The sequence below is a fragment of the Rhinopithecus roxellana genome, chromosome 22 (assembly GCF_007565055.1).
Source record: "Rhinopithecus roxellana isolate Shanxi Qingling chromosome 22, ASM756505v1, whole genome shotgun sequence".
Lineage (NCBI taxonomy): Eukaryota > Metazoa > Chordata > Mammalia > Primates > Cercopithecidae > Rhinopithecus > Rhinopithecus roxellana.
Window position 1 is genome coordinate 14,369,167 of NC_044570.1, and position 13,494 is coordinate 14,382,660.

General features: G+C 43.0%; 1 protein-coding gene and 1 pseudogene across 1 annotated transcript; one reads left to right on the forward strand and one right to left on the reverse strand.

Annotated features, from left to right (window-relative positions):
• Positions 1-8,227: 8,227 nt before the first annotated feature.
• On the forward strand, positions 8,228-11,273 carry LOC115895678 (putative double homeobox protein 2). Its single transcript, XM_030926333.1, has 2 exons — positions 8,228-8,758; positions 11,189-11,273. The coding sequence occupies exon 1, from the start codon at positions 8,312-8,314 to the stop codon at positions 8,708-8,710; it is 399 nt and encodes a 132-aa protein (XP_030782193.1). The 5' UTR covers positions 8,228-8,311; the 3' UTR covers positions 8,711-8,758; positions 11,189-11,273.
• LOC115895683 overlaps positions 10,903-13,494 on the reverse strand; it is a 23,536-nt pseudogene continuing 20,944 nt past the window's right edge.

A 13,494-nucleotide genomic window follows, 5' to 3' on the forward strand; every position in this document is an offset into this window, starting at 1 on the left:
AGGCCAGCATGTCCCACCTGCGGCCTCCACTGGTCTGGTCAAACCAGTTGTGAGTCCCCCTCCCACCGAGGTTGGAGAGACTGGCTTTTCAGGCAGCACCCACTAGCTGAGAGTAAGGGAATTGATCTCGCAGGCACTGCCCGCTGTCCTGCCACTCTGTTGTGGGCCACCCTATGTGCACTAGAGAAGTAAGACACCAGCCTGCATATTTTCTGATCTTTCTTTGTCTATTTTTTCTTATCTATTTGAGCCAGTCCCAGGAGGATGCTGGGGGTGAATACGGTATCAGAGACACAGGCAGAGCCATAGTCACATCTTCTGGGAACTTTCTCCTTCCTGTGTAGTTAAAAGCTTTTCTCTTCCTCTTGGTCATAGACATTCTGCTTACATTAAACCTTTGACTAAAACCATCTCCTCAGCTTGATAAAATTCTAGACAGGATTATTTCTGATTCTAGGTTCTTTCTTTATAGCATGTTTTCGAAATGTTACCATTGTAAATTCTTTCTCTGCCTCTTTGATATATAAATCTTTGTAAGAGCCCACCTGCCAGTTTTACACTTCAGAAATGTCCATTTCAAGGACCTCAGAGCCATCCCTTTGAAATATAATTCTCAAGAAAGGTAACACCATTATTTCCCGGACTCCATGAGAGAGTAAGAGCCAAATTTTGGTGGGTATATTGCTCTAATTTGTAAAATTACCTTCTGTCATAAAGATAAAAGATAGCGGCCGGGCGCGGTGGCTCAAGCCTGTAATCCCAGCACTTTGGGAGGCCGAGACGGGCGGATCATGAGGTCAGGAGATCGAGACCATCCTGGCTAATACGGTGAAACCCCGTCTCTACTAAAAAATACAAAAAACTAGCCGGGCGACGAGGCGGGCGCCTGTAGTCCCAGCTACTCGGGAGGCTGAGACAGGAGAATGGCGTGAACCCGGGAGGCGGAGCTTGCAGTGAGCTGAGAGCCGGCCACTGCACTCCAGCCTGGGCAGCAGAGCAAGACTCCGTCTCAAAAAAAAAAAAAAAAAAAAAAAAAAAAAAAAAAAAAAAAAAAAAAAAAAAAGATAGCTTAATATTCCTTTGAAAAAGGACAACTAGCAAAGACAACTAGCAAAGACAAGTGGTCTATGATCTCCCCCTCATCCCAGATCTTAAAATCTCTACTGCTGTTTGTTTCAGTGGAGCCAAGTTCAGACTAAGTTCTGGCCTCTACCCTTTTGTAACAGTCTTCAATAACAACTTTTTTACGTGTTTAACTTTGGTGCAGTTTTTTCTTTGACACTTTTCACCCTAACTAGAATTTCCATTAAAGTCATAGTAGGGTTCAAGGCAGCCAAACTTGACTCACATACGTAAGAAACCTCGTTAGGATTTAGAAACCCATATTCTCTTCAATAAATTGTTTCTTGAGACTGTTGCCTTATTAAAACTTTCTAGTTCTCATTTTGGAATTGAAAAGGAGAATGTCAATTTTTAAATAAATCTCTGCTCACTTTTAATTTCTGCTATCACAGTTTTATTGCTTTCCATGGCTGAACAAGGAGAAGACCAGAACACAATTACAAATTAAATTTTATTTAATTTTTACTATTACAATTTTATTGCTTTCTCTGACTGAAAAGAGAAATCTCAAACAAAATAGTGTAGTCTATAAAGGGAGGACTAGAACAAAGAATCACATCTCATTAATACATTTCAGAAAGTTACTTCCATTTAACATCAATGGTGTCATTTAATATTCTTAACTTTCCTATCAAGTAGATGTTATTATTACCTCTATTTTATAGGACATTAAATATTATATATTATATATAGCCAGCTGAAGGTCATGTAGTATCGTAGATATGATAGGCATACAAAGAAATAATGACATTAGAAGCAGAGGATGGAGAAGAATTACAAGGCTAAACCTAGGTTTGTTAAGAGAAAAAGAAAAATGAGGGCACAAATTCTTGCTAGAAAAAAATGACTGAGGCAGAGCAAGACAGTGGCGCAGACCTCTCCAGCTCTCATACCCCTATAGAAACATTAATCAGAGCAACTATCCACATGTGAAATTACCATTACAAGAGCTAACAGAACCTCAATGCATGAGCAAGGTTATGAAGCATGTTTGGACTGGGAAGATGAGTAAAACCATGGCTTAGACAGGGAGCGAACCAATACTCTGTGACTATGATACTCCTCCCTCAGGCCATTATGGTACCATCTGCAGAAACTCCCACAAGGTTTATAGTTTTTACACTGAAAAAATTCAGCAGAAGGTTGATATTTGGTTTTTCCACTATACTAAGTGCCTTCACAGTAGACTCACTCCTGTATCAGCCTACAAGTGGCACCATGAGTGCCAAAAGGGATGAACCACCCGAGGCATGCTAAGGACATAAGAGGAGGTGGTTCCAGCAACAGCCTCATGTGTAACAATACACAGACTCTACAGGCTTGATGGCCTGACTTGTTCTCTCCCATAGCCAGGGGGCTCCCTGTGGATCACCCATGGGCCCATCCAGCCAATGGTGCATCAGTGGTGGAGCCATCACAAAACTTACATCTAATGCGGGATCTGGGCTATCTCTAATGCTACAATAGAATACAACTGTAAGTCCACTCAGAGTTTCTTAATAAGTCCACTGAAAAGTAGTCACAAACACAGACTGAGAAGACGCAAATAAATATCCAATTCATCAATGTGTAGACAGAGATGTATATCTACATATAATAATAATAGCTTAGGAAAGTTGCCTCTCCAAATGGACAAAACAAGATGTCAGCAACTGAACTTAAAGACATACAGATGAACGATATGGCAGGCAAAAAATTCAAAATGGCTGTTTTAAGAAGAACCTGAACACTGAGAAAGCAGAGACACAATTCAGAAATCTACCAGAGAAATTCAACAAATAAATCAAAATAATGGGAAAAAATCAAATGGAAATCCTACAGCAGGAAAGTTCAATAAAATCATTGAAAATCCAATGGAAGGCATCAACAGCAGAAATGATCAAGCAGAAGAAAGAAATAGTGAGCTCAAAGACAGGCTCTTTGAAAATACATAGTCCGAGTAGAATGAAAAAAAAAAAAAGGAGAATGAAAAGAAACAAAGTTTATGAGATTTGTGGGACACCAACAAAAGAGCAAATCATTGGTGTTAAAGGGGTACTAAGAATGAAAAGTGATACTTTATTCAAATAAACAACAGAAAACTTTTAAACCTGGAGAAACATTAAAATGTTTACGAAGGTTGAAGTGACTAATCATATTTAATCTGAATAAGACAACCAAGGACATATTATAGTTAAACTCTCAAAGCTCAAAGACAAAGAGAAGATCCTGAAGGGACTAAGAAAAAGGAAACAAATAACACATAAGAGAATTCCAATATGCCTGGCAGCAGACTTCTCAGCAGAAACACTACAGGCCAGGAGAGAGCAGGATCATAGATTCAAGTGCTGAATTTAAAAAACTGTCAACCATGAATAAAATATCCAGCAGAGCTATCATTGAGAAAAAAAAAGGAGAGACTGAAACATTCTCAGACAAATAAAAAGCAAAGGAATTTATTGTAATCAAACCAGCCTTACAAGAAATGCTAATTACTGTTTTTCAAAATGAAAGAAAATGGCAGCCATACGTAACACAAAAAATCTGAAGGTATAAACCCAGAGGTAGAAGTGAGGATTCAGACAAATTTGGAATGCACTGATATGGTAATAATTGGATGTCAACCACTTATATATCCTTAGTGTGAAGTCCATATATAATACAAATAAAATAATAACAATTACAATAACTTGGTAAGGAATAAGCAATAGAAAAAGACGTAAATTAAGTCATCAAAAATGCAAAATATGAGGGAGTGATGGAGTTAAAGAGTAGAGTGGTTTCTTTTCCTCTTTTTGTAGAATCAAAATTAAATTTTGTAGAATGTTATTAAGTTTAAAATAACATACTGTAACCATAAAATGTTCTTTGCATGCCTTGTTGTAACCACAGAGCAAAAACTTTTAATCGATACTCTAAAAACTAAAAAAAAAAAAAAACCAAGAAACCGAAATACACTTATCGAGTAAATCACTTAACCACAAAGGAAGATAGTGAGATCAATCAATCAAAGTATAAATTTTAAAAAAAGAAAAAAACATGAAAGTAAGTAATAATACGGCAGTACTAAGTCCTTGCCTATCAATAATTAACTTGTAGGTAAATGGATTATCCCATTTAAGAGATATAATTGCTACACTGATTAAAAACAAGACCTAACTATAAACTTTCTACAGGAAATTCACTTCATCTGTAAATACACACACACATTGAAAGTGATCACATGGAAAAATATATTTCATAAACACGGAATCAGAAAGAAAGCCTATACCGCCTATCTGATATACTTATTTCAGATAACATATACTTGAAGGAAAAACCTATAAAAACAGACAAACATGGCCATTACATAATGATAAAGGGGTCAGTATCACAAGACAATATAATAATTGTAAATATATATGCCCTCTATATTGAAGCACCTAAATATACAAAGCAAACATTAATAGACCTAACAGGAGAAACAGAAAGCAAGAAAATAATAGTAGGAAACCTTAATATTCCCCTTTCAGAAATAAACAGATTATCAAGACAGAAAATCAACAAAGAAAGAAACATCATATTGAAACTGAACTCTAAACCAAAATAACTGAGCATTCATTTACAGAACATTTAATCCATTTATCTCAACTGTGCAGGCAACATTTTCCATGATGGGTCATATATTAAGCCACAAAATGAGCCTTAGCAAATTCAAAAAAATCAAAATTATATAGCATGGTTTTTTTTCTGACAATATAGAATAAAACTACAAATAAACAACAAGAACGTTAGAAAACGTGCAAATACATACAAATTAAATGTGTCCCTGAACAACCAATGGGTTAAAAAATAAATTTTGTTTCATTTTAAAAGTTCTTAAGACAAATGAAAATGAAATCAGAACATATGAACACTTATGAAATACAGCAAAAAAGTCCTCAGAGGAAGTTTGAAGAAATTTCTATATGAAAAAAGAAATCTCTAACAGTTTAAGAATATATTTCAGGGAATTATAGAATCATGAACAAACTAAGCACCAAATTGGTAAAAGAATGTAAATAACGAAGCCCAGAGCACAAATAAACAAAATGGAAACAAAAATATGAAAGATCAATAAAATAAAAAGTTATTCTTTGAAAAGATAAAGACAATTGATATATCTTTAGTCATACGAAGAAAAAAGAAGATTCACATAAATAAAACCAGAGATGAAAAACAGACATTACAATGGTTACTACAGAAATACAAAGAATCATGACAAATACTACAGGAAATTATATGCCAATAATTTGGAAAACCCAGAATAAATAAATAAGTTTCTAAATACGTATAACCTATCCAAATTGAAGAAAGAAGAAATACAAAATGCGAAAAGACCAGTAAAAAATAATGAGATTGAAGCATTGATTTCAAGTCTCTCAATACAAGAAAATCAGGAGGCCTGGGCACAGTATCTCACCCACGTAATATCACATTTTGGAGGCCAAGGCAGGAGGATTATTTGAAGCCAGAAGTTCCAGATTAGCCTGGAGAACATAGTGAGACCCAGTCTTTACAAACACAAAAGTAAAAATTAGCCAGGTACTGCTGTGCACTTGTAGTCCTAACAACCTGGGAGGCTGAGGCAACAGCATCAGTTAAGACCAGGAATTTGAGGCTGCAGTGAGCTATGACTGCACCATTGTACTCCAGCCTGATTGACAGAGAAAGACCCTGTATCTAAACCAAAATAATAATAAATAAATAAATAAAAGAAAGAAAAAAGAAGAAAATAAAATTTCACGACCCGCTGCTTATACTGCTAAATTCTACAAAACATTTAAAGAAGAACTTATACTAATTATTTACAAAGTGTTCCCAAAACCTGAAAAACAGGAAACTCTTCCAAACTCATTCTATGAAGGCAGAATTACCATATTCCAAAATGAGACAAGAACAATGAAAAAGTAAACCACAAGGTAATATCACTGATGAACATTAATTCAAAAATTCAAAACCAGCAATGTTAGCAATCATAATTTGAAAGCACAGGCGCACCATATCCTAGAAACGGAGGCCCCGACGGAGCTGCAGGACGTGGGAGAGCCCGCTTTGCTGGAACCGCTACTCCTCAGCGAGGAGGAATACCGGGCTCTGCTGGAGGAGCTTTAGGACGCCGGGTGGGGACGGGATCGGGGGCGGGGCGGTGGCCTCCCTTTCGCGGAGAGCACCTGCCTCGGTGTGGAGAGGCCCGTTTTCCCTCCGGACTGACCAGCCTGGCATTCCTGCCTTCCGGGTCTGGGCCTGGCGGCGGCCGCGGCGGCGGCCGGAGACTCCACACCGAGGAGAACTGAGCCTCCCCGGGGTCCCAGAGCCCGCCCAGGTTCCAGGAGGGGGGCCGTCTACTGCGCATGCGCGGGTGTGCGGGCAGCCGCCTAGGCTCCGGGAGCCGCCCCGGCAGAGCTCTCATGCCTTTCCACCACCCGACCCCAGCTTGATCCCCCACCCCACTCCCCAACCCCGCGCTCGAGCGCACACACACACACGCGCAACAACACACCCACACAACCACACACCCTCACACCCACACACACCACCCCCACCCCCGCCCCCGCCGCCACAGCGTTCTGCGCTGGGCTGCTGGCTGGAGACCTCCATGCCGCGAAACACCGGGTCCGGGCAGCCTCCAGGCCTGCTCTCCCTCCAGCGGCTCGCCTCCTCTGTGCCTCCGCTCCACCGTCACTCGCCCACCCGTGCCCCTGCAGCCTCCCCGCTGTCACCATGGAACACCTGGTGGCCACCTGCACACCCCAGATCCCACCCGCAGCGGGGATGCTGACCCTTCCAGGCGGGAGGGAAGGCAGGCAGAGATGGAAAGGGAGAAAGCGAGACCTAGAGGGATGGACGGAGGAGGAGGGACGTTGGAAGGGAGGGAGGGAGGGAGGGAGGGACGGAGGGACGGAAAGAGAGAGGGAGGGAGAAAGGAACTGGCTGGAAAGACGGAGCGACGGAAGGACAGAGTGGGGGCGGGAGGGAGCAAGGGACAGAGGGACTCCGGCAGATAGGAAAAGCCGTCTTCGGCCTCCAGGAGCAACAGGACCGGCCCTCCCCCACGCCCCCGCACTCCGGGAAAAAGGCCAGCGCCCAGCGCGGGCAGAGGGCTGGGCCCACAGCTGCCGCGTCGGGCGGCGGGGCACTCATACCCCGAGGAACGGGCCATGTCTGCCAAGGTGAGAGAGACCCAGACTCGGGTGGCCGTCCGGTTTGCACCCTCATGGTTGACAGACCTGCCGTCCCCAGGCTGAGCCCTGCACTGCAGCCCGAGGCGGGCAGCCCCGTCCACACAGGGGCCACACTCAGGAGGACTGAAGCGTGATTTCGGATTCCACGTTGCTCTGCCGTCTGCCAGGGGGCTGGTTGCTCATGTCTCTCCGGCCCCCAAAAGCCTGACTAGGTTGGCTGTTTGATTCCCGAGCCCTGCGGGGACCCAGAAACTTCCAGGGAGGCGTGGAACGCCAGCACCGTGACCCCGCTCTCCTCGCCCGCTTCCAGAGCGGCCACAGTGGCAACTCCGCACATGTTGCAGGATGCAGGAATCCATCGTCCGGCCATGACGCCGGGGATGCAGCTTTTCTCCGGGGTGTCGCTCTGCTCTTCTGCGCGGAAGTGAACGCGACCCACACGCCTGCTGTGTGAGACCCTCACGGCAACGGCGACACCCACGGAAACGTCCTCCTTCAAGGAGAGAGGGTCCGGCAGTCTCAAGAGTCTCATGCAGGTTCATTTTCACGCCCCACTCCACCCTTCCAGGCTGGTTTCTCCCTGCTGGAGACGCCTGCGGAGCCCCTAGAGCGGCTTCCAGCCCCCGCAGAATCGCTGGAGAGGCTCAGAGCGCCAGTCCCCGAAGCCGGCTCCCCGTCCCCCCAAGCCCCGCCCCCCCGCACCCTATCCCCTACCCCCCACCCACTGCCCCCTTCCTGGGCTTGGCCGGCCCCACCCATACCGAGGACACAGGGCCCTGGGCCCTGTGGTTTCCGGCTTCCCAGGTCGGGCTGACCCAGGTCTCCCCCACACCCCCCGCAGTCCAGAAGGGGTGGAGCCTGTGTGCCTTTATAAGGGTCGCTGGACGTCTGGGCCGGCCTCCTGGCTGGACCTGCGCGCCGCGCACAGGCCGACTCAGGGCCAAGGGAGCCCGCCGGCTTCTCTCTGCCCGTGTGGGTCCGCGAAATTCCGGCCAGGCCTCCCCGCGATGGCTCTCCCGACACCTGCCGACGGCGCCCTCCCGGCGGAAGCCCGAGGACGAGGACGGCGAAGGAGGCTCGTTTGGACCCCGAGCCAAAGGGAGGCCCTGCGAGCCTGCTTTGAGCGGAACCCGTACCCGGGCATCGCCACCAGGGAAGAGCTGGCCCGGGCCATCGGCATTCCGGAGCCCAGGGTCCAGATTTGGTTTCAGAACGAGAGATCGCGCCAGCTGAGGCAGCACCGGCGGGAGTCGGCCCTGGCCGGGCAAACGCGGCCGCAAGAATGCAGGCGAAAGCGGACCGCCGTCACCCGGTCCCAGACCGCCCTGCTCCTGCGAGCCTTCCAGCAGGATCGCTTTCTGGGCATCGCCACCCGGGAAGAACTGGCCAGAGTACATTTCCAGTGATATACCTTTATCTTTTGGAAGAGAGGAACTAAACCTGCCATTTCTTGGGTAAATGGACTATTCATAAGGTCTTTCCCATTTATTCTAATTGCTAAGTTTTTATTCAGTAAGCTCTTGGCACCTAGTGATTAACCAGTGACAGCAGAGAGTAGTGACCAAGAGAGATGGAGAGAACATGGTGTAAGACAGTATATAAGGACAGTAAGCCACTGTATTTGTGGAACCGCTGCATGTCAAAACTCCTTAACACTCTAACAAGGCATTTTGGCATTTTTGGTCTTTAAGATTAAGGACAGTCCTTACATGAGAGACTCAGTTTCAAAGTAAAGTGCATCAAAAAGCAAATTATACTTCAGAAACAACTTTACAGAGGTAGCCACAACCCAGTTGTTTTAGATTGGCCTTCTAAATGAAGTCAGCACATGGATCCACGTGTCATTACCCATGACACGGGTGTCATGGAGGTCAGTGATTATGTAACTGTAACTGAAAGAAAAAGGCACAGCTCTGCAGATGCCCAAGAGAAGCCGGCATGTTCAATATGGATGTAGAGGGGATAATGCCCATGACAACTGATCGAAACACAACTGTCAGCAGCCTTAACACAGGCTAAGACTGGGTTAAGCCCCAGGAGATGCAGAGAATGACAGAGGAAGCAGTGCTCTAAGGGCACAGTACAGAAGGTAGCTTGGAGTGTGCTGTGTTTCCAAGGGCCTTTTAAGTTGAGTGGTTGAGTAAAAGAGGGTGGAGGCAGGCTGTTCTACTTCCAATTCATGGATAAATCTTATTTTCTCAGTGTAATGCAGAGGCTGTTCTTCTATGATTTGCAAACACTCCTTGTTCTTATCATTGGAACAGCATACTGCTATCAAGAAATAGGGAAAAGACAGTAAAAAATATGTGTGGAAAGAATAATATGGGTTTCTAACTGAATGCTTGCTTTTGAAGAGCCAAAAGCAAACAAACCAAAAATCCTAAGAGCAGCAAACATCTTCATCTATTATGTTACTGAATTACTCTTTTTTAAAATTCTTATTTCATAGGAGAGATATTTACAATTTTGAATTACAATGTTTGAAAACCGTTGAAAATAACCTGAAAGGGGAAAGTTCACCTAGGCCATTTTATTCCCTTAAAAAAACCCAAACTTTTGTATAATAGTAATCCCTGAACTGATTATTTTTGAAGGTTTTTCGGATGATCTGATGTGCGAGTTTAGTTTATTTTACTATTTAGTTGTTTGGAATAGTAGAGCATTATATGACGCTCTTACTGGAGGCTTCATGGTGTTAAGAGATTAAAAGCTTTCACATTGTTTGGTTTTTACATCTATAAATAAAACAAGTTGATATCATTTTCTAATATTTAGCTTACATACATTTTTATGAAAATTCTGTGGGACTTGGAAAGTGTATGGATTAGCATAAGAAACAAAATATTTTTCCATCTTTCTCACTTGGAGTTTCAGATAGCAGCATTTTAATCATCTCTTCCATTAAACCAAGATTACACAAAAGCGTTTGAGGACACTGAGGACTGGCACTTCTAATTTTGCTTCAGAAACCGGTAATCTAAATGTCGGGTATGGAGGTCAGTTACACCACTGTCTTTGTATAATCAGTCATTGAAAAACATTTTGGGGACATTTCTCAGAAGTCTCATCCCTGTATTTTGTTCTTATTGTTCTTAACACATCTCACCACAAACTCAACCACACCTATGGTTTGCAAACTTTGGGAAATGTCAGTATATGCCATTATCAGGGTTATTAGTACTATTATTGTTAAAAACCCTTCAAGGATGTTTATGTGACTTATATATCGTTAGTATTTTAATTTGGACATTCTCCATTATAGGCAAAGATTAAAACTAGGCAGCTTCATTTGATAGAATTGTCACCTTTTATATGGCTTAGGGATGACTTGGTGTCTAAATTATTATGTTATATTTGTTGGACGGAAATCAAGCTTAAAATCTCCATATTTCAAGTGTTTCGTTTCTAAGCAGTAGGTACAGAAAATAATGACATAGTTGTGTCTAATTCTGTATAGTTCAGCACCCTCCACAGCTGTCAATCCCTGATTTGATCTACTTTTACCAGACTGAAACAGATCCTTGAATTTACTTTTGTGTATCCTTCCTTCTTGTCACATGGGAATCAGACTGATGCTGGAAAGATGCATCTTCAGACTCTAGGGAGGACTCCAGATTGGGACACGTTGCATTGAGTCCATGGTTAGAGAAGATGGATTAAATGGAAACAAAAACAGGAAACATGTGCTTGGCATCTAATAGTTGCTGAGGGTCATTCCACTCTTGTAGGTGTGCCCGGATCGTCGTATAAAAGGCCACTCTACCCGTTCCTTCAAATCATTCAGGGAGGATAAAGGTTTAACGTTTTGATAATGGCTGGGTCTGAGGGAGGTACACAGGGAAACAATGGCCTCTACATCTCCCTGGTTTTCTCTTTAACTGCAGGTGCTGGGCTGCTTGGATCAGAGGTTCCGCAGTCTGAACTACTCCACTCTGGTGAAGGTTTCTTCCCTGAAGCCAGTCCCAAGCTGAGTTATTGTACCGGAGTTGCACGCCTGTGCTCAAGAGCAGAGTCCTTCCACAGGAGCAGGTTGTTAGAGTCACCTGCTTGACATGTAGAAAGCTGTTTTGAACACCTGCAGGATGATCGCAGGGTCCAAGCCCTGGTCCACAAGACTATGAAAGGCATTCATCGGGCAATGATAGCTTCCAGGTGGTATGAGTTATCCACCTGCCATGCTGAGGAGAATCTTCCGGTAGCCGTGGGGCGTCACACACAGATAGACCCTGAATGCTCTCATTTTCCAACTGGCAGAAACTGTCATCGGCTGCAACACACCCTAGGCAATTTATGAGCTCCTGGTAGATCTGAATGAAAGGTCACTCAGCACCTGAGGTGTTCGGTGAGGTAGAAGTTCTCAGGCAGTGTTTGTTCTGCTTTGCAGTGTTCTGAGTCATGAAGCCCTCATCCCTGCTGTACTACTTCAGACGGTGAAGAAGGCGGCAGGTGTTGGATAACAAGAATGACGTCATCTCGAAGTCATCTTTGTGCTTCTTCAGGACTTTCTTAATGCCATTGATGGTGGAGGTCACCAGGGAGTGCAGCTTGGGATCTGCCCTGTAGTAGTCCGGTGTCAGATCACATGTAGAGGATGTAGGCGGGGAGACAGGGCACTGCTCCCTATGGATCTTGGGCTTTAAGTCTGTCACCAGGTTTCCGGATGAGGAGGGCCGCGCCCTTGTGGTACTCTGACATGCCCTGGAATCCTCTCTTCCCGCTGGACTGTGATCTGCCTGTTGAGCCATGGCGCTTCCTCTCACTCTGGGCCAAGGCCTGAGCAACTTCTAGGTCATGGCTTTCTTCATGTAAACCTTCAGTTACTTCAGAGCTTCCTCTCATTCTTTTCCCTCACTTTATTTTCACCACAAAGTTCCATCAATTAGTATGTTGAATATTTGCTTATTAACTTATTTTCTTCTCCTCAATTAGAATATTGCTCCTTGAGTACAAGGATTGAGCCTGTTATGTTCACTGCTGATTTTAGGCTCCTGGAAGATACCAGCATTCAATAGAGACCACTCAATAATAGTATCAATAAATGAGTCTGTAAGTCATCAATTTATTGCCCATGTGCATTAACTTTTGCCCATAACTCCAATAACTCTTGTTATTTGAAACAGCTCTAGTATTGCTTAATGTAATACTTTCAAAAAATGTGTGGTAATAATATATACAGAGATCATAGATCTGTGTCAGATCATATATATATACTGAAATACAAAAAATATACACACCATATGATGACTGACATAATAAATAATATACACACACATATATGACTGATATATATATGTACATATGTTAACCTTATGTACGTGGAATTAGGGCGTATTCAAACATACTTTCAATTAGTGATGACTATAGTTTAAATAAAAGAAAGTTTAAATCTTCTGATAATTTAAATAAGAGAAAGCAAACATCACTACTACTAGTTTTTGGGGAAAAAGATTACAAATAGGGATATTGTGATAAAGCGTACAATATATTACATTTGTGCACTTAGATCCACGTTCAAACTTTGGCTCACCTATACATGTATAGCACATTTGAATATGTGCACATTATGCCATTTAAAAAGACTGAAAATAACATTTTAAAAACAATTATTTATTTTGCAACCTCATGAGCTTGGTTCAAAACTACCTCAATTACATAGCATAATCCTAGTGATGGAGAACAGATCGTGGCGCAAAGGGTTGGGTTGGTTGGAAGATGTGATTAGTGAGGGATAACATGAAAACATGTGCACTTCTTTGTGGTGATAGGCAGTTCTGCATCCAGATTAGGTGATGGATACATAAATCCACACTTCAGAGATCTATACACAAACACACACATTACTTTCACACACACCTGTACATGGTAAAATCCTTCGAAATATGAAAAGTGTCCGAACCTGAGTTAATGTATGGAAACAATGTCCGTTTCCTGATTTTGCAATGTACTAGGTTAAGGTAGAAATAATCATTGGGGAAATTGGCTGAAAATAACACAGTCATTCTTCTTTGACTAGTTTGAACTTCATATGAGTTAAATATTTAAAATAAAACGGTATTAAACAAATACAAAATCTGAAGTTCAAAGTGGAAAGCCCATATGAATTGGACATATTATTGGATTTCTTTCATGACTTGATTTCTTCACCTGTAAAAATGGAATAATAGTTGATCATATCTCATTATTTTGTCAT